The sequence below is a fragment of the Schistocerca piceifrons genome, chromosome 6 (assembly GCF_021461385.2).
Source record: "Schistocerca piceifrons isolate TAMUIC-IGC-003096 chromosome 6, iqSchPice1.1, whole genome shotgun sequence".
Taxonomy (NCBI): Eukaryota; Metazoa; Arthropoda; class Insecta; order Orthoptera; family Acrididae; genus Schistocerca; species Schistocerca piceifrons.
In genome coordinates this window covers 425,846,921-425,874,301 of record NC_060143.1, presented here as the reverse complement: position 1 = coordinate 425,874,301, position 27,381 = coordinate 425,846,921, and the positions used below count along the sequence as shown (strand labels likewise).

General features: G+C 38.4%; 1 protein-coding gene across 1 annotated transcript in view; it reads right to left on the bottom strand.

Moving 5' to 3' along the window:
- Positions 1-27,381, bottom strand: part of LOC124803361 (neural-cadherin-like) — a 333,705-nt gene that overhangs the window by 77,503 nt on the left and 228,821 nt on the right. Inside the window, 1 exon segment of the mRNA XM_047264547.1 lies at positions 13,684-13,952. Coding sequence (XP_047120503.1) covers positions 13,684-13,952 — 269 coding nt within the window.

Below are 27,381 nucleotides of genomic sequence, written 5' to 3'. Positions count from 1 at the left end.
CCAAAGTAATAATTATAAACTTATCATAATATTATACACAACTGAGGATGACAGGATTACAAAAGTTGAAGATGTTACTGCTCCTATGCCAAGCATTCTCTGTCAATATGTGCAACAAGTTCAAAAAATACATCTGAGGCTCCATAAGACAATATAGCACATAAAATTCAACCAAACTTGAAGGGGAGCAACCTAATTCCACCTTACATTAATGTAAAGGCTGCAAACACTCCTACAGTGACACAAAAGTCAAAATCATATGCAGAAAGGTATTGGTAACTAAATGAAATTAAAATGGTGTATTAGAAAAAAGCATTATCTGAATGTGATACAGTGTAAGACTCATTTAGAGTTAGCACAGCACACAGGAAATCCCACAATGCTCATGCCATTAATAGACAAAACTGAACACAACACATACACAACAGACAAACATATACAAAACAAGCATAAACAGAAAGCAATGAGAATAACAACAAAAAAGACACAAACATACATTTACATTTGGAACGAGACAACACAATAACATTAACATACATTTCATCCATGTTTCATATACTTGACAGACAGAACTGCACAAAAAAGAAAAGCAGCTATTTGAAAAAGGGTTTAAATGTTGCATCAACAGGAGGTTGAACAACCAGTACATAACAGATCTCACAGTAGAAGCTGAACACATCCTTACAAATGGAGAACGTAGGATCTGTGTTCTGATTAACCTCTGCCGATTATAATTATTCCATTATAATGCTGAGGCACACAAATCCTTATTATGTGATATATATGGATATATAACACAAAAATTGTTAACACAAAAAAGATTGTTATAAGTTTTATATTTATAATTTTATTTTTTCAGGATCTGACATGAGACTTGGCTGATGATGATGATATAAGTATTTTTGTAGAAACATTTTACTACAGGACTTATTCCAAATTTAAGATAAGGAAAAACCATATGCACTTGATAATCCAACACCACTAATAAGTGTTTGCTTTATGCTGCACATAACTAATTTGAATGCCTTGATACTCTTATAAATAAAGAAAATCTTGTATTTTTTTCTAAATTTTGTCATTCAGGCAATATAACTACTCAAAAACATTACTGTGTAATTACTCAAATTTTAGAATGCAATGAAAAAAATCAATGTTTTTAACTTAAAGTCCTAAATTGCCTGTATTAAAAAATGTATACTTTTACTAAATAAGTATGTTAATGAAATATCATGAATATAATACTTGTGTTTCTAGAAAAATCGTAGTGGCTTTTTACTAGAAAAGTGTACATCTAAATATCTCCTCACTGAAGCAGAAATTATTTTTAATGTCATTTAAAGAGAATAAAAAATGAAACAAAGAAGCTTCATTACTAGTTACGTACAAACATTAGCTATTGCCCCTGTCTTCTGTGTTATTACTGAATATGTGGCTGCTCTGTATTTAAGTACTATGTAAACCACTCCCAACACCAGTCTTTAAATAAGCAGTGTAAATGGACAGTGCTAGAATCACTCTGCAATAATACACAGTCATGTGTAATCAATTCTATAAAGTCCCCATTAAGCTTTCAATGACAAATAATACACAAAACTAGTTTCTGTTAAAACGTAATCAAATCAGCAAGTTCATGTAAAGTTTCTATTTGGCATGTACATCTGAGGTATTGGTGAAAACTGAACAATGGAAAATACAGGATGGAATAATCACATATTATGCAATAGATTGCTTCTCACCATATGGTGGAGGGGTTGAGTCACAGACAGATACAACAAAAAACCTGCCAAACAAATAAGCTTTTGGCCAAAAGGCCTTCTTCTGAATTAGACAACATACACACAAACACAACTTGCACCCACATGACCACTGTCTGTGGCTACCAACACCAGACATTGAGCAACAGTTCATGATGGGAGAAGCAATCTGGGTGGTGGGAGTAAGGAGGAGGCTGAGGTAGGGAGGGGGGAGAAGAGCAGGGTAGGGGTGGAGGAAGATAAAGCGCTGCTTGTGTTGTGAGAGTATACAGAGATTAGGTGCGGAGAGGGTAGGGCAGCTAGGAGCAGTCGGAAGGTTAGATGGGGGGAATGGAAAAGGAGAGAAATAAAAGACTGTGGGTGTGTTGTTGGTATGGAAGGCTGTGTGCTGCAAGAATGGAAAGAAGGAAAGGGATAGATAGGTGAAGGACAGTGACAAACAAAGATTGAGGTCAGGAGGGTTACAGGAAGCTGGTTTTGGTAAGAAGGATCCAGATAGCACCAGCTGTGAAGCAGTCACTGAGGTGAAGAATGTTGTGTTGGGCAGGATGCTCAGCAGCTGGATGTTCCAGCTGTTTCTTGGCCACAGTTTTTAGGCGGCCATTCATGTGGACAGACAGCTTGTTGGTTGTCACACCCATGAAGAATGCAGTTGGGATGGATGAGGATATTGTGTAGCTTCAGTGGGCTGCGGAACACTGCTGTGGGAGGGGGATGGGAAGGATAGTGGGAGGATGTTCCTCCTTTCAGGGCGCCATGAGATGTTGTCAGAATGCCAGGCAGAGGATGTGATTCTGTTGTTATAATCCTGGGTGATACGGAGTGATGAGGGGAATGCTTCTCTGTGGCCAGATGGTGGGACTTAGAGAGGTGGTGGGTGACGGAAGAGATAAGGCATGGAAGATCTGTTTATGTACAAGGTTGGAAGTGTAATTTTGGTCTGTCAAGGCCATAGTGAGACCCTTGGTATATTTTGAGAGGAACTACTTGTCATTATAAATGCAATGGCCACAGGTGGCTATGTGGTACGGAGGGACTTCTTGGCATGGAATAGGTGGCAGCTGTTGAAGTGGAGGTATAGCTCATGTTTGGTAGGTTTGATATGGATGAAGGTACTTATGTAGCCATCTTTGAGGTGAAGGTCAAAATCAAGGAAGGTGGCTTGTTGGGTTGAGGGGGAACAGGTGAAGAAAGAAGGTGTTGAGGTTCTGGAGGAATGTGAAAGAGTGTTCTCACCCTCAATCCAGATGACAAAGATGTCATCAGTGAATCTGAATCAGGTGAGTGGTTTTGTATTCTGGGTGGATAGAAAGATGGCCCATGAATAGGTTAATGCCATGCAGACACCCATTGCCATACCCCCAATTTATTTGTTGCTGATGCAGTCAAAGGAGAAGTAATTGCGGGTGAGGATACATTTGGTCATGGTGATCAGGAAGGAGATTGTTGGTTCACAATCTGTTGGATGTTTAGAAAGGTAGTGCTCAATAGCAGAAAGGCCATGGGCATTAGGGCTGTTAGTGTAAAGGGAGCAGAGGTTCTGTGTGTTGCTCGCAGACTGGCCTCGATGGCCAGAGACAGTGGTCATGCGTGTATGAGTTGTGTTTGCATGAATGTCTGTGTGTGTGTGTGTGTGTGTGTGTGTGTGTGTGTGTGTGTGTGTGTGTGTGTTGTTAAAATCAGAAGCAGATCTTTTGGATGAAAGATTTACTTGTTTAGCAGTTTTTTTGTAGTGCCTGTCTGTGACTTAACATCTACACTATATGATGAGTAGCACCTATCCATTTCATAATACTGTGATAGATAAAAATGGAATACATAACAAATATTGAAATGGGTATTTCTATTTGGATGCAACATGAACAGTTTTATTTACAGGAAAATGTGCAGGATCTGGGAGAATTAGCAACTTTATTTTAATATTGTCTGCTTACTGTTCTGTAAAACACTGCACCAGCCACAGTACAGCTCCATTGTGAATGCTGTTCTCGAATATGGTATGAATTAGCAGATGTTCAAAAGCACACGGAAATTGCCCTGACTACTGTGAAACAATTGAAACTGCTGCAAATGGACCTGTTGAGAGGAGTACCAAATACCAGTATTACCTCAAGTACTGTCCTCTCCTGTGAATCCTGTCTCCTATGCAGACAGTACTGGATCTATAACACTTGACTGTGAGTGGCACATCAGTGGCAGGGCTAGGTGCCCTGTACAGGGGAAACAAGGACCATGCAGACCTCTGGGTGTCATACCCATCCCCAAAACCAACATTTTTGAAGTGCTGTCTTCCACTGAAACTGAGCAAGTGAGATGAATTTCACCTGTTGGGAAAAGTGTTGTGTTCTGTGTCAGGAGGAGGCAAATGCAAAAGGGTAGGTCTCTATTAACCATCAGCAGTTCAAACACATGGAAAATAATGGTACCCTGCAGGGAAATGACAGAAAAGGATGGGAAGAGCCCCAGGTGCACTCAGTGTGTATGCCTTGGGGCCTCATTCAAAATTTTGAAGATGCTATTCTGGCAGCCATTATGGGAACAGGGTGCAACAAATTATAAGCCATGGTGCATGTTGAAACAAATGATGCCTGTTGTCTGGGCTCTGAGGACATACCTGGATTGTTTCAGCGGCTTACAGAGAAGGTTGAGAACCAGTCTTGATCATGGAGTTTCAACAAAGCTCACAATATGAAGCACTGTTCCCAAAACTAACCATGACATCTTGATTCTGAGTCATCTGGAATGCTCAAACAAGACACTTTGAAGGTTCTGTGACAAGTTAGGATGTGACTTACTGGATTGCACTACCGGGTTGAGAGTCTTTTATATGGCTCAGGTGTGCACCATGGATTTAGAGGCTGGTAATCAGGCAGCTGACTGTGTGTGGGATGCACAAAAGTTTTTTAAAATTTGGTGACTTTCCATCCAGTCCAGATAAGGATAGCTGTATGGACCTCAGAAGTGTCAGTATAGCATACAAAGCAATGCCCCGTACAACTAAGAGTATTAAAATCTAGTGATTAACTACTGATGCATTCACAACAAAATATCAGAGTCTGAAGTGCTCCTAAAAAGCAATGAACCTCTTATGATACTATATGCTGAAAGCTGGTTAAAACCTGAAATTGATAGCAGAGAAATTTTTGGGGAAAATATAAGTGTATATTGAAAAGATAAACTAATGATAAATGGAGGTTTTGCATTTGTAGCAATACATAAGAAATTCAAATCCACAAAGATAAATATTGAAAATGGATGTGAGACTGTCTGTGCCAGACTCAGTATCAAGGGTGGACATAAACTTAACAACCAAGCTTAACTCCAGAGGTAACTGAAAACTTTAGGGAAAACCTAAGTTCACTAGTACATAAGACCCCAATCATACTGTCCCTATCAGAAGAGACTTTAATCATCAAAAAATCAATTGGATAAATTACATTTTTTTAAGTGGTGGGTGTGACACAACATATTGCAAAACATTACTAAATGCTTTCTCTCAGAATTACCTAGAAAGGATTGTTCAGAAGCCTACTCACAATGGAAATAAGTTGAATCTAAAGGCACAAATAGACCTGACCTCTTAGAGCAGTGGTTCCCAAAAGGGGTCCGCGGACCTCCAGGGGTCTGCGAGCTATGCCAGAGGGGTCTGCAAGATGCTATTAGAATAAAAAATATATTAAATATATTTTGTATGATAACAGATTCTTTGTTTTGGCCACTCAATATTTTTTCAATAATGAATATGTCAATGTTTTTTCTAAGTACCAAAAATAGAAAACATATAAAAAGACTCTTAATTTGGCTTTTTTAGGTACTTGATACTGTGATATGACAAGGTACCAATCATGCTCGATGAGGGGGTTCTTGAGAATATTTTGTTGGGAACCCCTGCCTTAGAGGATATACACGTTGAAACTGGTGTCAGTGGCCATGAGGCAGTTGTAAGCTAGCTAAAGAGGGCAACAAAAACAAATCTAAGGATTTAAATGTACAGAAACTTGATAAAGTGGTGGTACTGCCATATGTCAATAACGAACTCTGATCATTGAGCTTTAGAGAGGATCACGTAGATGAACTGTGGCTCAGGTTTTACAAGAACATTTGACCATGCATTTGACAGATATGTATCTAGTAGAACAGTTTGTGATGGGAGAAACCCTCTATGAAATACAGTCACTATAAGCAAACTTCTAAAGGAAGAGGGACTACTGCATAGCAAGTGAAAAACAAATCAAAGGGCTACAGGCAGAGAAATGTTGAATGAAATGCATTTCCCTGTCAAGATGGCACTGTGTGAAGCCTTAAACAACTGCTGTAACAGAATATTACTGAAAATTTTTTCACAAAATACAAAGATATTCTGGTCATATTTAAAAGCTGTTGGTAGCACCAAAGTTAATGTTCAGACACTCATGGATGAGACAGGAGCTGAAATGCAAAGCAAATGAAAAGCAAAAACATAAATGCTGAATTACATTTTCAAATGTTACATTAAAAAGGAAATTCTAGGGGTATTGTTTCAATTTAATCTGCACATGCCTGCAAAGATGTGTGATATAGGTATGGGTATCAATGGTATTGAGAAACAGCTGAAGTCCCAAAGATTGAACAAAGTCATAGGGCTCAATGGAATCCCAATCAGATTCTATATCAAATTTGTGGCTGAGTTAGCCATTTTTTAATTATAATCTACCACAGATCCTTCAGAAAATAAATAAATAGTGCCCAGTATTCAGAAGAAAACACAGGTCATACTCATCTGCAGGAAGGGTAGCAAGAATTATTTAAGAAAACTACTGTCTAATATACCTGAGATTCATATTTGTGTAGACTTTTAGAACATATTCTAAGCTCAAACATGATTATGTATCTGGAACAGAATGACATCCATGCCAAATAACATAAGTTTCAAAAACATTGGTCATGTAAGAACCAGCTTGCACTTTTCTCACACACCATTCTGAAAGCCACCGATCAAAGCAGTTAGGTAGTTGCAGGATTTCTTGATTTCCAAATAACATTTGTATCAGTAACATTTGTAAATTTATCTTCGTTAGTACAATCATACAGAGTATCAAGCATACTTTGTGACTGGACTGAGGATTTTATGGTAATGGAAGATGCAGTTTGTTACCTTGTATGGAGAGAGTATAATGGAAATGTTCACTACATCTTTTTTTCAACAAGAATTGGAGAAACCACTACTCTGTAATTTAAAACATGATCATATGAGACCAAACTTGCAAATTATGTATTCTCTATAATTCTGATATAAATGCACATAGATGAAGCATAATGCTGATATAAAATTTACTATTTTATGAAAAACATAATTATTTCTGCATTTCTAATGTACATCAAGGTTTTGTTCATTTGTGAAGTTGAGAATATTTAAAATTAGTGATATAGTCATACTCACTGTTTCCCATAACTGTTCAAAAAGATAAAACCAACAGAAGAATTTATTTCTTTTTGCTTTCATGAAATATTAATCAACCTATAACTCTTTGGTCAAGGATATTGGTTATATAAATGTATCTTTGTACTGATATATCTAAAAACAAAGATGATGTGACTTACCAAACAAAAGCGCTGGCAGGTCGACAGACACACAAACAAACACAAACATACACACAAAATTCAAGCTCTCGCAACCAACGGCCGCCTCATCAGGAAAGAGGGAAGGAGAGGGAAAGACGAAAGGATGTGGGTTTTAAGGGAGAGCGTTAAGGAGTCATTCCAATCCCGGGAGCGGAAAGACTTACCTTAGGGGGAAAAAAGGATAGGTATATACTCGCGCACACACACACACACACACATCCATCCGCACATACAAACACAAGCTTGTGTCTGTGTATGTGCAGATGGATATGTGTGTGTGTGTGCGCGAGTATATACCTATCCTTTTTTCGCCCTAAGGTAAGTCTTTCCGCTCCCGGGATTGGAATGACTCCTTAACGCTCTCCCTTAAAACCCACATCCTTTCGTCTTTCCCTCTCCTTCCCTCTTTCCTGATGAGGCGGCCGCTGGTTGCGAAAGCTTGAATTTTATGTGTATGTATGTGTTTGTTTGTGTGTCTATTGACCTGCCAGTGCTTTCGTTTGGTAAGTCACATCATCTTTGTTTTTAGACATATTTTTCCCACGTGGAATGTTTCCCTCTATGATATTCATATCTTTGTACTGAAATTGATATACAAGGTATCTCACAATTCATGTTATGCTTTCTTAGAAGTTGGAGAGGGGTCTTAGTAGACTAAGTTTTACATAGGAACACATGTCCAGAAACTACAGAGCATCAAAGTTATAGGCACTGGTGCCTGTAAATGTAAGTGTATACAAGGTGATTCCATGATGATGTTACAAACTTTGAGGATGATGGAGACAGATAAATACATCACTTTGAGGTAAGTATCACCAGTTTGAAGTTACAAGAGGAAATTATTCTGATGCCTCTGATAGTGGAATATGTGTACCAGCACTGTTTTGCTATGAATGTAGTGTACGCAGCTTTCAGAGGTGGTAGTATGGACGAAAACAAGAAAAAAAGTCTAGTAAACATATGCTCTAAAGTTCATACCTTAAGAGCTATGAGCAGTTTTTCAATAGAGGAGATGAACAAGTGCTTACAGCTTCTCAGGTATGCATTTTAGAGCCCATGTTTACTAGACATATTTTCTTGTCTTGGTCCACACTCTCACCTCAGAAAGTTGCATATCCTACATTCCTAGCAACAACAGTACCGGTACTTGCATTCCATTGTCAGAGGTATCAGAATGATTTATGGTTGTAACTTTCGACTTGTTTGTTTCTGACCCAGGGACCCTTACCTCAAATTGGTACATTAATCTATCTCCGTCACCCTTGAAAGTTTGTAACATCATTATGGAACCACCTTGTATATACACATATTTACAGGCACCAGCACTTATAACTTTGATGCTCTGTAGCATCATTAGATGACATTTCCAGACATGGGTTCCTATGTAAAACTTGAGCTACTAATTCCCTCTAAGACCTCTAGAAGTGTGTAACATTAATTGTGAAAAACCCTGTACATCTCTAGTCTGGTTCACTTGTATTGTGTTATATTTTGGCAGAAGGCAGTTTGCTGTAGTTGTAGAGCAGTTCTGTTGTGAGATGTAATGGTAGGAAGCTGACAGACCTTGTCAAGAAGTGTTTTAATTTGTGAAAACTGCAGAATATGGAATAAAATAATTTTGAAGAGGATACGTGTTCCTGCTTCATGGTATTACTGATTTGGTGCATGGATAAACAGAACCCAGATACTTCTTTGCAGCTCCAGCATGAAGGAATCATTAACCTACAATGACTGTGCAAAGAGAAATAAGAACGTACAACAAACAACGATAAATAAGTTAAGCACAAAATACTTTTTAGTGACTATCTCACCCTGCACTTCATGGTTTTGATAGCTGAAGACTCATAATCTACATTACACAAACAGTATTTGCGTAAAAATTGTTAATGAATCCAAAATTTAATTAAACTTTGCTGCTTTTTATGTTTATAAATGCAGGAGGGTGGGGAGGGGGGGGAGGGGAGGCAAAAGAGTTAATGGCTGATATAGAAATAACTTCAGATGTGCTCCAGGGAAGACTGTCGGGACCTTGCTATTCATACTGTACATTAGTGACCTAGCAGACAGTATTAATATCAGTTTCGCAGATGATGCTGATGTCTGTAATGAAGTACAGTCTAAAAAAAACTGCACAAATATTTGACTGAAACTGGATAAGATTCTAAAGTGATACAAATATTGGCAAGTTGCTTTAAATGTTCAGAAATGTGAACTTGTGCATTGCATAAAATGAAAACATGGAGTGGTAACGTATGACTACAACATAAATGAGTTCCAACTGAAATTGGTCAACTCAAACTAAAATCTAGGTGTAACATTTTATAGGGATGTGAAGTGGAATAATCACATAGGCACAGTCACAGGTAAAGCAGGTGGCAGATTTCAATTCATTGGTATAGGGGAATGCAATCAGTGAACACTAAAGTTGGATACAAAACACTCATTTGCCCAATCTAGACTATTGATCAAAGGTGAAAGACCTGCAATAGATACAATTAACAACAGCTTTTGAATGTATGCAGAGAACAGTAGACTGAAGATCATAGGTTTGTTTGACAAATAGGGGAGTTGCATGGAGATACTGAAGATACTATACCAAGAAAGCCTACTAACAAAGTTTAAAGAACCAGCTTTAAATAATGATTTTATGAATATACTGTGATCTCCTACATATCACTCCCACAGGGCTCACAATGACAAGAGGCATTCAAATTGCAATTGTTCTTGCATCCCACAGGTGAATGAAATAGGAGGAAGCCCAGACAACTGGTACAATGGGACAATGGGGAGAACTTTCTACCATGCATTTCACAGTAGTTTGCAGAGTATGGATGTGGATGTAGGAAAATATTAGCATCAACCACAAGAATGCTTAACCCACAAGAAGGAAAGCTTTTTGAGATACGTAAAATCCAAATTTTTACTCACCATATAGCGAAGATACTGAATCACAGATAATCACAACGAAAAGTCTTTCACAAATCAAAAATAGGTGACACACACACACACACACACACACACACACACACACACACACACACACACACACACTCACACACACAAATGTAACTCAGTGTGGCATCAGTTGCCTGAGACTGCAGTGATGTGTGTGTGTGTGTGTGTGTGTGTGTGTGTGTGTGTGTGTGTCTGCTACTTTTGATGAAGACCACACTGGCCAGAAGCTAATTTGCGGCAATCCTTTTGTTGTGCCTATCTGCGTATTAGGATCTCCGCTATCTGGCAAGTAGCAACTTTCCTTATCATTATATTTTTACAATCTATCCTGGATTTTCCATTGTCTGAAATCAAAATTTTTGCAACTTCATCTCACCAAAAAGTATCTAAAAGTGTAACTCAGTTATTACTTGGTGGAGGAAAGAGCAAGACTGTTACACCGTGTAAACAAATTATCAGTGTGTTTTGTTCAATAACACTACAGCTGCATTACTTTTTATATGCCTAAAATTACACCAATATTCAAATTAACCACAATGGAAGAGCTACCAATTTTTCAGTTTTATCATATTGTTAATTTAAAAAGTTAAAAACATACAAAATGGAAAGAACATTCAAACTTAAGGCATACATTATTTTCATTTGCATATCTAATTTCTATTGGTGGTTGGCTTCATTTTGGGATAATAAAACAACACAAAGTAAAATTGTGTTTTCGTAAAATAATGTTTCCTGAACACAAACCAAACCATAGATTTGTTTGAGTATTCTTGCACGTTTACCACACACAGCCTGTGGTCTTGTGATAGCATTCTTGCTTCCCACTCACAGGGTCTCGGGTTTGATTCCCGGCAGGGTTAGGGATTTTCCCAGCCTCGAGATGACTGGGTGTTGTTGTGTCATCTTTATCATCATCATTCATCCCCATTACAGTCAGAGGATGGCAATGGCAAACCATCTCCACTAGGAACTTACCTAGTCAGCGGTGCAGGTCTCCCGCATTGGTCCCCTACGCTCCTTGGAGTATGGGACCTCATCATGATCATCATCACAACACACAGGTGTTGTTAGACACATCTCATTCTTGCATTCTGACATTCTGCACCTCTGTCTACATTTATTACTTGAGGTTTCATGATGCTACGACTTATTTCCAACTGCTTCAACCTGCTTAGAGCTGATGATTTTCTCTCTATTCTGTAAAGAATGCATGCATTTCTTCTAATGAAGTCCAATATACTATAAAAAAATGTATCTATTGACCATCTCTGTGAAGCTTCTTTTTTTACTGAATATATTCTAGCAATCTCAATATCCTGTTTTACTATAACAGTCTATTGTTTCAAATCATTGCAAATTGCTACACTTAAATGAAGCATTCTGAAAATGAGAATTTTTTTTATTGCCTTGGTAGCTGGGTTTGTATCCCCAAGCTTCATCACAGTTGTTTTGGCATTGTTGATGATATTGGGATGTCTTTTCCCAAACAGTTCACTATACTGTTGTTACATTCCTTCCAGTTCTACGGAATACAGCCGTAAGTTTCACAACACTGTAATCAGAAATGGTTTGATTGTCTAGTCAATGCTCATCCTCCTCAGATATGGAAATTCATTGCACTGACATTTGGTGTCTAGGCCAACTGCTAACCAAAATTTGATGCCAAATTTATCTGGTTTATAAGCTGCGTGTTGAATTAATCTGTGCCTGACCTTAGTGGGAAGGAGCTGTTCGTTAATGGTCATGTTATGCCTTGGAATATAAAACAGGGAATGAATGTCAATGAAATGTAATGATCAGCTCAGAGACTTCGGCATTTATTGTAGCACCATTTCACAGGGCTGTGCAATGCAACAGATCATTTGCAATACTCTCAGCTAGCATAGATAGATTCATAAAGAAACGATGTGTCCAAGGTGACCACTGCTACAGTTCTGACTCTACAGTCAGAAATAAAATCAGTGAGTACAATTACAAGTATGTATTTTGCAGAGTGTGTGTTGTGTGTTGTGTGTTGTGTGTGTGTGTGTATTATAAGTGAAATCTCTGATAATAAAAAATTTATGAAAAATGTTGTCACTTTAGATGGACAAAATCCCAAAATGGTCAGTCTGACCCTTCTGCAGTTCTAGCACTAAACTGTAACTGCCATAACTTCTTCAATATCCCTCTAAAAGAGACCAAGCAATGACTAAAATGACAAATACAACAACAGCAACAACAACACTGGAATAACTTTCCTGCTTGCATTGTAGGTCAAGAAACATAAAATTGGAATGTGGCTGTACCTGGTGAAGTAATCAAGTTAATTTTACCTACAGCCACTACAATTTGTTTTAACATGCAATACATGTTCTGCAGTTAAACATATGTTGCTAAGCATTGGCCTGTCGTGTGCAAAGCCAGCCTGAAGTAACAAGTCAATAGTTTGGGCACTGTTTGAGTGCTCAGAGCCCAAAGGTATATGCAATTTATCTCGTTAATTATTTGCAAGCTATGGCCTTCTGGAAAGGTGATATGCTTTCTACATAATATGTCCAAACATTGTATGGACATGATCTAAGGGACAAAGAAAAAAAAAAGGAATGGAACAGAAACTGAGCACGAACGTTCATTGCCAGATGATTATCTTAGCATTTACATACATTGTGAAGAAAGTTTATTCCAAGCCTGTTGCAACTCAACAGGTCCAGTACAGCAATGCAAAAGGGAACTAAATAAAATGGTAGTACATATGTCTCACACATAAATAACTGCCGCATCTTAGTAGGTTCAGATGCAGAGTCCGATTCCATTCCCCAGATAATTTACCATCATACCATAATTAACGTGTCACAAGTGCCTAGAATTCTAATAACAATAAAAAAATATTATTTTAATATAATCATAATTATTTGTTTATTTCATTCGTTATCATAGTGTTACTGCTTTGGGGGGGAGGGAGGTGAGCAAATTATGACCCCCCCCCCCACCCCAGTGATACCCCCTTTCCCCTCCCTCCCCTACCGCTTGGGTCTCTATGAATCTTACACTTAGACAGAAGAACATACTTTTATTATAACAAAAAGCAGATGATCAACAAGGAAAAACAATCCTCTTATACATCATTGTTATGATTATGAATGAAATGCAAATGAACAATAAAAGATACAAAGTTTATATAAGAACAGACATAAAATATTATGCATGAAATTATGAATTAAGTTGTAATGCTGATGTGCTGTTCATTTAATGAATGCAATTTTTCAACTTACAAGAATTTCTCCTACTTTTCACATCAATTATATAACAAAATTTCTTTTAAAAATTATATATGTGCAAGAAATGCTACAGGAAAGACAACAGTTTGAAATAGTTCAGCTTTGGAACTTACCGTTTACTAGTACCTTTCTGAAGACAATGACCACCATTATAACAATAATATTTCCCACATGTTTCTGCTGTGAAGATCCTTTTTGTGGAATCACACACTGGTGTGACAACAATTGTTATTCCAACCAGTGAAGTCATGTTAGCATCTACCAAATGTGGTTTGCTGCTTGTTCCAATGACATTTGTACACGATTCTGGACACTTTATTTTTTCGGTGAAACAGTAGTCTAAACCAGCCATTACAATGTCAAGACCAGTTCTTCTTTCAATCTACAAAAATTAATCTTTGTGAAAGTAGTTTTCCTTCAATTGCTATTAATAACACTAAAACAATATTAAATGGTACATAAGATAAAATGCTTTGAATTGAATTAGTTGCAGTATCAAATGAGTACATAACAGGAAACAATTTCTGATACAGCAGAAGAGTGTAGATGCTATGCAAAATAAAAAAAGGAAATCCAGGATTGAATAATGACAATACTGCGAAAAGAATAGAATACTGTTCACCATATGGAGGATACACTGAGTCACAGACAGGTACCACAAAAAGGCTGCTATACATTCAAGCTTTCAGCCAAAAGTCCTTCTTCTAAAATAGAAAAACACACACATTCCCACAAGCACAACTCACACATACATAACCACTCTCTCTGACCACTGACACAGGACTGCATTCAGCAACTGCACCTGATGGGAGAAGCAATCTGTCAGTGGTGCGGTAAGGAGGAGGCTGGAATGTGTTGGAGAGGGAGAGGGGGAGAAGGAGCAGGGCAGGGTTGGAAGAATGTAGTGCTACCTGTGGGAGTGTGCAGGGGACAGGTGAAGTCAAGGGGGTGGTGGTGTTTGAGGGGGATTGGGGGGGGGGGGGGGGGGCAGGAAAATGCATAGATAGGTCAACGATAGGGACTAGCAAAGGTTGAGGCCACAGGGTTTACAGGAATGTAGGATACATTTCAGGGAGGGTTCCCACCTGTGGAATTCAGAAAAGCTGGTGCTGGTAGGAAGGCACAGGCTGTTCACACTCACTGAAGTGAAGCTCATTATGTAGGACAGCATGTTCAGCAACTGGGTGATCAGTCTGTCTCTTGGCCAAAGTGTGTCCTTCCTACCAAAACCAGCTTTTGTGAAATACATGCGTGGGAAACCTCCCTGCAATATACCCTACATTCCCATAACCTTCCCTGCCCTCAACTTTTGCTAGTCCCTGTATTTTACCTACCAATCCCCTTCCTTGTTCCCACTCCAGCACTACACAGCTTTTTATTCCAGTGACACATCCACTAGTCTTCTTCTCTCCTCCTCGCCTTTTCTCCTTTTCCAATTCCCCCCCCCCCCCCTCCCCCTCCTTCCTCCTCAAACCCTCCATCTAGCAGCCCTACCCTGTTCCCACTACACACCACATCCCTACATGCTCCCACAAGCAGCACTATAGCTCTGCCCCCCCCTCCCCCTCTCCACACCACCACTACCAGATTTCTTCTCCCAATGATCCTGCATGTGCCAGTTGTGGTTATGTACTTTAGAAGGACGCCTTTTTGCCAAAATCTTAAATGTATAGGAATCTTTTTGTTGTGGTTGTTTGCAGCTCAACATCTCCTCTATTCAGTGAGCAGCATTCTATCCTTTTCATAATATTGTAGAGTAGCTGCTCTGTTGTATATTTATTTACAATTTTTCTTCATGAAGTCATTCTTTCTGAAGTCATTCAATTGCTGACTTTTGCAAACATCATCACACTTGGGTGTACATTGATATTATAGTAGTAAATTTGAATATAGTAATGATAATAATAATAAATTACTAGGGTTTAATATTATTCTCATAGTAGTATACTAAACATGAATTGTAAATGAAAGGCTTATTTCAATAGTGGTACAAGTCCATTACCTGCACTTTTCTGTCTATAATGCTTCTGAAATTAATGAGCCAAACAAACAGAAAGAGAAATTCATCTCTCGCAAGAAGCCATTTGCTTGAATATTTCTGGCATCTCACTGCAGATATTTCAGTGCTCATTTAACTTTATGACTATGTATCTCAATATGAACAAAAATGGACTTGTACCACTATTGAAATAAGCCCTTCAAATATCAATATTAGTACAGGGTCACACAGAAAAAAGGAAACATTTCCACAATCCAATAAAACTAGAAGTGACGAAGGAAAAAATTGCATTAATAGTACTGGTAATTGAAACCTCACAAGTTTGCTATTTATGAAACACTGACAGAATTTATCATTTTTTCAAAATTAAGTCCTTCAGATGGCGTCCTCCTGTACGAATACATTTGTGAAATCTGCTGTTGAGATTCCTTATTGACCGTTGCAACATCTCAGCTGGGATACCGTGAATTGCAACCTGAATTCTCTGTTTTAACTCATCCAGGGTTCTTGGTCAAGTCATCTACACTTTGCTCTAGAGGTCGCCCCACAAGAAAAAAAATCACAAACAGATAAATCTGGTGATCTAGGGGGCCCGGAATGTTACTGAATCATGAGATCACATGGTTGCCAAACAACTCTCTCACATATGCCACTGATTGCCGTGCAGTGTGTAATGTTGCTTTGTCTTGCTGAAACCTCAACGCAGGTGTAATGAAAGTTCATTACATCTCCTCATAACAATCGGCATTGACAGTTATTGTGTTTCCCTGTTCATTTGCAAAAAAATATGGTCCAATAACTCCACGTGATGAAACACCACACTCTACTGTCACTTTACTAGCATGTAAAGGGCACTCATGAATGTCATTAGGATTTGTTTTCGCCAGTAACGGCAGTTCTGTTTATTCACATAACCTGTGAGATAAAAATGTGCCTCATCTGACATCCATAACTTGTTTAGAAATTCATCGTCATAGTTTATTTTTGTTACCATTTGTTGACAGAATCCTAATCATAACCGGTAATTCTTGTCCTTCAATTGTTGCACCATCTGTAGTTTGTATGGATGAAATTTTAAATCAAGATGAAGAAATCTGCGAACACTCTCCTGGGACATTCCAACCACTGCTGCTTGCTTACAAACTGAATGTCTTGGGCTCCATAAGACAGACTCGCATACAACATTGATGTTTGCTAATGCACACTTCTGGGTCATCCTTCTTCTTGAGGGCAGATCCAGTCTCTTCAAAGTTATTAATCCAAAATTTTATCGAGAGTTTTGGTGGAACAGCATCATGACGTCCTAATTCATAAAAACGTTGAAACTCCCTCTGTGCATTACCAAAATATCGCTGTTTTATAAAACATTTTTATGGTTAATGATGCTGTTGTCCGTTTCACTAATCCACGATTACTGTAATGGTGTACTATTTACTCACTGCCTGTCACAAACCCACAGTGCTGCCACTTACCCATGGCTGGCAATACTCAATTCAAACATTCCCATTATTCTGTTCACCCTGTATAAGTATTGGTCAGGATGAAACAATATGCAAAGAAGTGGAATATGGAAGCACTAAGGAATCAAGAGATACGAATGAAGTTCTCTAAGGCTCTAGATACTGTGATAAGGAACAGCTCAGTAGGCAGTTCAATTGAAGAGGAATGGACATCTCTGATCAATCACAGAAGTTGGAAAGAAAAACATAGGTGCAAGGAATTGAGTGCAAAGAAACCATGGCTAACAGAAGAAGTTGGTTAATGAAAGAACGAAGTACAAAAATGTTCAGAGAAAATCAGGAATGCAAGTGGCTTAGGTCTGAAATAAACAGGAATTGCAGGAATGCTAAGGTGAAATGGCTGCATAAGAAATGTGAAGAAATCGAAAAAGAAATGATTGTCGGAAGGACTGACTCAGCATATATTAAAGTTAAAACAACCTTCAGTGAAATTAAAAGCAAGGGTGTTAATATTAAGAGTGCAGTGGGAATTGCACTGCTAAATGAAGAGGAGAGAGTGAATAGGTGGAAAGAGTACATTGGAGACCACCATGCAGGGGAAGACTTGTCTGACGTGATAGAAGAAGAAACAGGAGTAGCTATAGAAGAGCTGGGAGATATAGTACTAGAAACAGAATTTAGAAGAGCTTAGGAATACTTAACAACAAATAAGGCAGAAGGGGGTTGATAACATACCATCAGAATATCTAAAATCATTGGGGGCAGTGGCAACAAAGTGACTATTCACATTGAGTATTGGTTAAAAACAGTCTTGGTTGCAATTTTGCTTTTTTATTTTTCAATGACATGTTTCGCCTTATTTAGGCATCTTCAGGTTATCTACATAAAAAAACAGAGAACAAATACATCTATTTAAGAATCACGTTCGCGTGTGCGGACTTGGATAACCTATAAGCATGTATAAACAAATCAACTATTGAAAGAACAAATACCTTAATTTCATATTTCTTACCATAATGCTTATGACCTGAGACCCCATCTTACTCTGTTACTCGCTCCTGTGAACGGGAACGTGTTATGCAGATCTTGGTGCCTCTCATGTCCATCTAGAAAAGGTAATGATTTTATTATTTTATATTTCTAGTTTTTACTGAGTTTAACAAAGGTGATGTTGGCCTGATATATTCGACGATGCCCTTTGGGTACACTGACAAAAGGATTCTTCTAAGAAATACCAAATTAAGGTATTTGTTCTTTCAATAGTTGATCTGTTTATACATGCTTATAGGTTATCCAAGTCTGCACAACGCAATCACGATTCTTAAATAGATGTATTTGCTCTCTGTTTTTTATGTAGATAACCTGAAGATGCCTAAATAAGGCAAAATGCATCACTGAAAAATAAAAAACCAAAATTGCAACCAAGACTATTTTTAACCACTACTGTTAAGCACTGCTTTGCTGTATGCCACATATGGATTGGAAGAATTTCTATTCACATTGATGTGCAGAATGCGTGAGTCTAGCATATACCATCTAACTTTCAGAAAAATACCATCTGCACAATTCCAAAGGCTGGAAGAACTGACAAGTGTGAGAATTATTGTACAATCAGCTTAACAGCTCATGATTCCTAATTGATGACAAGAATAATACACAGAAGAATGGAAAAGAAGATTGAGGATGTGTTAGATGGCAATCAGTTTGGCTTTAGGGATGGAAAAGCCACCAGACAGGCAGTTCTGATGTTCTGGTTGCTGGTGGAAGGAAGACTAAAGAAAGATCAAGACACATTCATATGATTTGTTGACCTGGAAAAAGCATTCAGCAATGTCAAATGGTGCAAGACATTAGAAATTCTGAGCAAAATAGGTGTAAGCTCCATGGAGAGACAGTAAATATGCAATACAGACAAGAGCCAACAGGGAATAATAGCCATGGAAGACACAGAATGAAGTGATTGGATTAAAAAGTGCGTAAGACAGGGAGTCCTCTTTCATCTAATTGTCCAGTCAGCACATGAAAGAAGCAATGATGAAAATAAAAGAACAGTTCAAAAATGGAATTCAGATTCAAGGTGAAAGGATCTGAATGATAATATTCACTGGTGACATTGCCATCCTCTGTGAAAATGAAGAACAATTACAGGATCTGCTCAATGGAATGAAGAGTCTAATGAGTGCAGAATTTGGATTGAAAGTAAACCAAAGGAAGATGAAAGTAATGAGAAGCAGCAGAAATGAGAACAGTGAGAAACTTAACATCAGGATTGATGGTCATGAAGTATATGAAGTGAAGGAATTCTGCTATGTAGGCAGCAAAATAACAAATGATGGACAGAGCAAGAAGGACATCAAAAGCAGACTAGCACTGACAAAAAGGGCATTCCTGGCCAAGAGAAGTCCACTAGTGTAAACACAGGCCTCAAATTGGAGAATTTACATTTGGAACACAGCATTATATGGTAGTGAAACATGGACTGTAGGAAAACTAGAACAGAGGAGAATTGAATCATTTGGGGTATGGTGTTACAGATGAAAGTTAAGTTAAGGAATGAGGAGGTTCTCCAGAGAATTGATGTGGAAAGGAATATATGGCAAACACTGAGAAGAAGTAGAGGCAGGATGATTGGGCATCTGTTAAGATATCAGGGAATAACTTCCATGGTACTAGAGGGAGCAAAAACTGTGGAGGAAGACAGATATTCAATTACATGCAGCAACTACTTGAGGATGTAGATTGGAAGTGCTACTCTCAGGTGAAGGGGTTGCCACAGGGGAGAAGTCATGGGAAAAAAAAATCTATCTGCGATACAGCCACGAGCAGTGGGTTGCCGTACTATAGGTCCACTGCTGGCTCTGCACATACGTCAGTTTGTCAATAAATATATTGGCAGACAGATACACACCAGTATGTTGACATCTGAGCCTACAGAGATCTCCATGGTAACACGCAGCAGCAACACCACCTCCCATGGTGCCGGTAGTGCCACATTTGTGGCATTGCTTTGCCTGTACTGATCGCATGTCTATGAGAGCCCAGAGCAAGTATCTATTTTTTTATCCACCAAACCAGTATTTAAGTGACCATTCAGAACCAGAGCGAGCAGTTCCAGCCACAGTGCCTGTCCCACAATACTGAAACTGAAGCACCACTAAAGGCAGCCAAGCAATCATCCTGGAATCTCTTGCTCTCCCTCACAGTCTCCTCATTGGACTAGGGGATTCAGAGACATATATGAGTGTTTGAACTTAGAATCTGTGCTAATGTCAAGTAGTTGCTGTCAGTGAGCTATCTCCTTTGTCCTAACTAGTGAAAATGTTTATCAGTGATTTCTGTTTCTGTTTTGAGAACCTATTTAGGAATCATTCATTTGTATGTCTTTCAGAGTTACATGGACTTGTGTTCCACAGTGGACAATTGTTAATGAATTGCTGCATGTTCCTTGTTGGAATAAAAGTGCATGTTTTACTAAATTATCTGCCAATTCTTATTTTGTGCATGTGTATGTGCAGTTCCCTTTTAGCCACCACATTTAATAACAATGGGGATGTTAGAACTCTTATGTTTTCACATGTTCTCAAAGACAATCATTGCACATGCGAGGAGATTGGTTCCCCAGAACACTTCCTTTTGAAATGCATTAGATACAGACACTTATTAAATAACACAGAACACATAACAGAAACAACACTATCTGATGCACTGAGGAACCCAGATATATGGACACAGTTAAATGGAATCACCAACAACATCTTAAAAGCATAACATGACATATACAAATGGACTCATCTATACAGAAGGCGCAGAAGATGAAGACAGACCGGCACAGGAAACTCGAGTAGCTGCAATACTGACGATGATATGAGTGACATTGACAACAGTGACATAACATAGACACATGAAATATACATAACATAAAACACCTAAAAGATGTACACCTACTCATGTGAACATTAATCAAAGACTGCAATTTATATCTTATTATGAATCAATCTGATTAAAAGTAGGAGCAATTACACTAGTCCGTGGATAGATATTGTTCTAGAATCCACCATTTTTAAGTAGTTACGTTAAGTGAACACATCATTTTAAATGTACTAATATGAACATAATATAAATTTAATGTAAAGTAAGCAAGCAAAATCAAAGAGAGTAAATACACAACAGAAACAGATCATGCATCTTATACAATTATACAAAAGTAATGGGACCACCACTCAAAAAGTCTAGTTTCAGTCAACAAAAATGTATTTACAAGAATAATAATAAGTTAGTGATGGCTTGTTACATCTCCTACAGCTATGTAGGAACAGTTGTTGTTGTTGTGGTCTTCAGTCCAGAGACTGGTTTGATGCAGCTCTCCATGCTACTCTATCCTGTGCAAGCTTCTTCATCTCCCAGTCCCTACTGCAACCTACATCCTTCTGAATCTGTTTAGTGTATTCATCTCTTGGTCTCCATCTACGATTTTTACCCTCCATGCTGCCCTTCAATACCAAACTGGTGATCCCTTGATGTTGTAGGAACAGTATGTAATTTAATTAGATTACACTGAGGCAAGATGTTGTTCCAAAGCCATGCAGAATTTGTTTACTAACTAACCTAGTGGTAGTAGTTGTTATGCATCGTAACAAACATTAACTCACACAGCACTCATAGATCGAGTTTTCCCAATGAACATTGTTCATGTGGATAATACTAAAATAGATAGCGCCACATGTAGACGACTGGCCTGAAGTTCAATACCAAGTCTGCTTCCCCAGTTGGTGTTGATGAAGGGACATCTACATCTACTCTTTCCTGTCTTCTTTTATTCTCGTCTTAAATTATAATGTAAATTTATAATTTGCCACTTCCAAATACCTGTATTTTTCTTTAAAAAATAAGTGTAATTGCTGTAAGTAAACAAAAGGTAACACCAACGTGCAGACATAAGAACTCCACACAGACCAATCTCCAGGTGGTGCTGCATGGGTGCCAGTGCCTGTGATCTCAACTATGTAGCACAATTTTGCTGCACGGTGGTAGTCTTGGGTACTGTCTAAGAGGTCTGTGTGGAGCACCAAGGCCTGTATAAAGTAATCAGATGGCAGGCTCCAGTAGTCATAATGCAGCTCGAAAAAAAATAAAAAATAAAAATGCAGCTTGTTCCCAACATAATTACATTCGAAAGTTTAATCCAGAGGTGCAACACAATGTGAAACACATGTGCAACTTAAGAACAAGTTAGTAGACTATTTTCATTCTCAGATACACATGGCAGCAGCATTGCAGAAGTTTTTTGGTTGTAATAAGAAAACCAGCCAAAACTATTGCTAGTGGATCACAGTTGTAATGTCTGTCTAGAGACAGTAAATTTCAGTGTTTAAATCCCAACTGTAAACAATCATGCACAGACTCTTAGTTCATTTGCCAGATGAGGGCCTTTGAAATGATTACTGACAAAGTTATGTTCCTGTGCTAATTGCTCTGTCACACACCAAAGACAACAGTGTTACTTCTGCAAGGATAGGTCCACAATTTGTCACAAGTTGAGCCACAAGACTGAGGTATGAAATGCTGATCAGAAAATGAATGTGGACAGCAGATATGGACTCAGACACTGATCCCAAACTACCAAAGCTGGGTGTGAGAAACACTGGTATCTTTGATGTCAAATGTATCAATATTTTACTCCTTACTTATCTCTGGGTCCTGGAAGCTTCGGAGCCAAGCCCATATTTCCCATGAAGGAGCATTGTCTGGCCTTATAATGACAACAATGCCCCAGAGTTAGTAGTCACATGCTGTCTTGGCACGGGAGAGGAGTTGGTCTTGGTGTTGAGCTTCTGTGCAGAGCGGTCATGAACTGTTGCACCACAGGTAAGTAATGTGCAGAATTTGGTAGAAAATCGAATTAATAATAATTTTTGCAAACATTATTGGGAAAATCAATGATCTGATTAGATAATTTGAAATAGTAATCAGCCTTGATTAGAAATTTTTATTAAAAATTCAAAATCCCATGTTAATGGTAATCAGTTTTGATCATATCTAGGTCATCATCAGCTTGGGTCTCCCTTAGGTGGCAAGTAAAGATGACAAACTATGAGGTCATTTCTGCTCACCACTTAATGAGACATGGTTGGACGGTCTAGATACGATCAAAACTGATTAAAAGTGTTATGTCAGTTTGTAGAAGAAAGCACATAAAGTTGCAGATAGGCATGATTAAAAGACACCTATGAGTATCTTTTAATCCTGTCTGTCTGCAGCTTGACATGTCTTCTCTACAGTAAGTAGCAACCTCTCTTTTCCTACACTGTTGATATTCCTAGCCGGATTTTCATTGTTTGATTGCTGTAGTAGAAAAGTAATTCAGTTATTTCATGGAAAGGTCCATTGGATTAATTGAGAAACTTATGGTTGAAACCATACCCTCAGACTTCAAGAAGACTATAATAATTCAATCCCAAAGAAAGCAGGTGTTGACAGATGTGAAAATTACCGAACTATCAGTTTAATAAGTCACAGCTGCAAAATGCTAACATGAATTCTTTACAGACATATGGAAAAACTGATAGAAGCCGACCTCGGGGAAGATCAGTTTGGGTTCTGTAGAAATGTTGGAACACGTGAGGGAATACTGACCTTACGACTTATCTTAGAAGAAAGATTAAGGAAAGGCAAATCTATGTTTCTAGCATTTGTAGACTTAGAGAAAGCTTTTGACAATGTTGACTGGAATACTCTCTTTCAAATTCTAAACGTGGCAAGGGTAAAATACAGGGAGCGAAAGGCTATTTACAGTTTGTACAGAAACCAGATGGCAGTTATAAGAGTCGAGGGGCAGGAAAGGGAAGCAGTGGTTGGGAAGGGGGTGAGACAGGGTTGTAGCCTCTCCCCGATGTTATTCAATCTGTATATTGAGCAAGCAGTAAAGGAAACAAAAGAAAAATTCAGAATAGGTATTAAAATCCATGGAGAAGAAATAAAAACTTTGAGGTTCACCGATGACTTTGTAATTCTCTCAGAGACAGCAAAGGACTTGGAAGAGAGGAAATGAGACACTTAAGGTAGTAAAGGAGATTTGCTATTTGGGAAGCAAAATAACTGATAATGGTCAAAGTAGAGAAGATATAAAATGTAGACTGGCAATGGCAAGGAAAGCGTTTTTGAAGAAGAGAAATTTGTTAACATTGAGTATAGATTTAAGTGTCAGGAAGTCGTTTCTGAAAGCATTTGTATGAAGTGTAGCCATGTATGGAAGTGAAACATGGACAATAAATAGTTTGGACAAGAAGAAAATAGAAGCTTTCGAAATGTGGTGCTACAGAAGAATGCTAAAGATTGGATGGGTAGATCACATAACTAATGAGGAGGTATTGAATAGAATTGGGGAGAAGAGGAGTTTGTGGCACAACTTGACAAGAAGAAGAGACCAGTTGGTAGGACATGTTTTGAGGCATCAAAGGATCACAAATTTAGCATTGGAGGGCAGCATGGAGGGTAAAAATCGTAGATGGAGACCAAGAGATGAATACACTAAGCAGATTCAGAAGGATGTAGGATGCAGTAAGTACTGGGAGATGAAGAAGCTTGCACAGGACAGAGTAGCATGGACAGCTGCATCAAACCAGTCTCAGGACTGAAGACAACAACAACAATATGTTTGAAACACATTCATGTTTAAGAATCAGTAACTGTTGTGGAGACACATACTGACAGCAGGCTTCTGTGAAAGTGATAACCTGTTCACTTAATGTGAAAACTCAATGCAGCAGTAGTTGTTTCAGTTTGAATGTGAAACAAAGATTACTGTGAAATGAGACTGGATGAACACAGGCATTTGTTAGGAAAGTGTGTTTTATGCAAAAGGAACAATAAATCAAAGTAAGTTAACTTGTATTATTATTATTATTTCAGGGTGGCATTCTTCAGTCTTTAATTCAATAACTTTAATATTTGCAATTTATAAGAGCCATATATTTGTGTTGGGCACTTGGTCAAGTTATTTTCATAATGAAGCAAGTTCACTATGTAAACTTCCCATACTTCTGAGAGTCAGATAGTAACAAAATTAAACTAGAAAAGACATTAATAAAGAGAGAAATGACCGAGCTTTACATGTGTTGCCACATAAAAGAACAACTGCTCTTTTGTGAATAATATTGATTAAAAAGCAATAATCAGAATTAACTGTGAAGAACAGAGCTAAGAGTCTACATGCGGAGAGAACAATAAGAGTACATCATTTGTGACAGAATGTGTGTGAAACAGAAATCTACAACCTACTGAATTGCAGCAGGAAGAAGAGGAATTCTACATCATCCTGGATTGCAGTGGTGTGAGATGACCTTCACATGGACATAGGTAATGAGCTGCAAAACACAACTGTTTTTCCAGAATGTTTGACACACATGAAGCCACAGTTGGAAGTACCATCAAACAGGGAATTGCTAAAGGCAGCATTTAAAGATACCAGTTTTAAGAATGTGAGAAGAGAAAAACAGTACATATGGAACTAACAGCAGCACTAAGGCCAAGTAAAACATACTGAGCCCACATAGAAGCTGCCTGATCCCACAGATGCCAAACAACTGAAGTCAGTTCTTGGACAACTGAACAACTACAGGAAATTTATCCCACATGCCACAGCCATTGCACCACCTACCTCATAAAGACATCAAGTGGCATTGGTTGTCCACTTTCCAAAAAGCTTTCCAGGATCTTAAGCAAGCGCTCCTCCAGTCCACCTGTCTCATTGTCTGTGATCTTCAGAGATTGCTAATAGTGGCTGGAGTCATGTGAGATTATGGCTCAGGACAGTCATACCACAAAAGGTTAATGGTATTGAACACACTGTTGCTTTTGCTTACAAATCATTAACAACACAACAACACCACTACAATAAAATAGAGAAGAAGGCATGGGCAGTTATCTTTGCCATAAGAAAATTTCATGACTACATTTATGACCAGAGTTTCATCCTCTTGACAGATCTCAAGGCACTGCTGTCTCTTTTAAACAGGAGCTGCTATATCGCAAAAGATGGTAAGGCACTTTCATTGGCAGACCATGTTTTTATCTGTAAGGGTCTGCTGAAATATAATGGCTCTGAATCTTTTATTCTGTTCTGTATATCAGTTGAGGTACATGTTATGTGTATTACTCAATCAACTGTCCTGCTTTCCTGATGCAAGTTGCAACCCTCTGCCACTAGACAGCTCTGAATCGCAGCTTGTAACATGGCAGTATGTAACCTAACTGTGCCGGTGCATGAGAAACAGCAGATTGTAATTGAGCTTCTCAGCATAGAAAACATGCCTCCAATTGAAATGCCAAGAATAATGAAAGCTGTGTGCAGTGATGATTGTATCAATACCAGTAATGTGTGAGATTGGATCAAAATGGTGAACCTAGACTTCATCACCTGTCATGATGTCAAGGAGCCCATCACACTTGTGCTCAAAATGCAGATGTTCAATCTCCTGTTTCATTTCAAAAGTGAGCATATGAGGCACCCTCCATGCATGCAGTTTTCTGCTGTGCAGTCCTGCAATGATGGCCTGTATATGCTCTCATTATATGCACAGTTACCTGAGAACTGTGTCTGTATTTTCCAAGGATTTTCTCTGATGTGGTCATCACACCAATTCCAGCAAGTCTTGTCGGATGCCATACACGGTCATCCATTCTGAGCTCTATCACACACATTTAGGTTAGCACCACTGTTTTCTTCATTGTGAGCATGAACAATCCAATGTTCTAAGTTAGTCATGTTGACAGAATCCTCATTGTACACAGTTCTCACTCTTCTGGGATTTCAATTGCAGGCATGTTTTCTGTGGTCAGGAACTCAATAACAATATACGGTTTTTCACATAATGCCATAGTTACATTACACACCGTCATGTTACATACTGCAACTTGGAGCCCTCTAGTGACAGAAGGTTGTGTCTTGCATCAGTGAAGTGGAAAATTGACCAAGTAATGTGCATGACATATAGTGCCTCAACTGACATTGAGAATAACATAAAAAGTTCGAGGCATTACTATTCAGCAAGCCCTTGAATATGTACTTATGATTGTGCAAATACCATTATTTGACCATCACAAGGACTCTGATATGGAGGGTGTAGTAATACATATCCCCCGGATGTAGAGAAACAACTGAAAGAGTTGAAAGCAAATAAGGCACAAGGTGCTGATGAAATCCCAACTCAGTTTTACAAAGAGTACTTTACAACACTAGCCCCTTACTTAGATTGCATTTATTGGAATTTCTCCCCCAGCGCAAAGTCCCAAGTGACTGGAAAAAAGCGCAGGTGACTCCTATTTACAAGAAGGGAAATAAAGCATACGTGCAG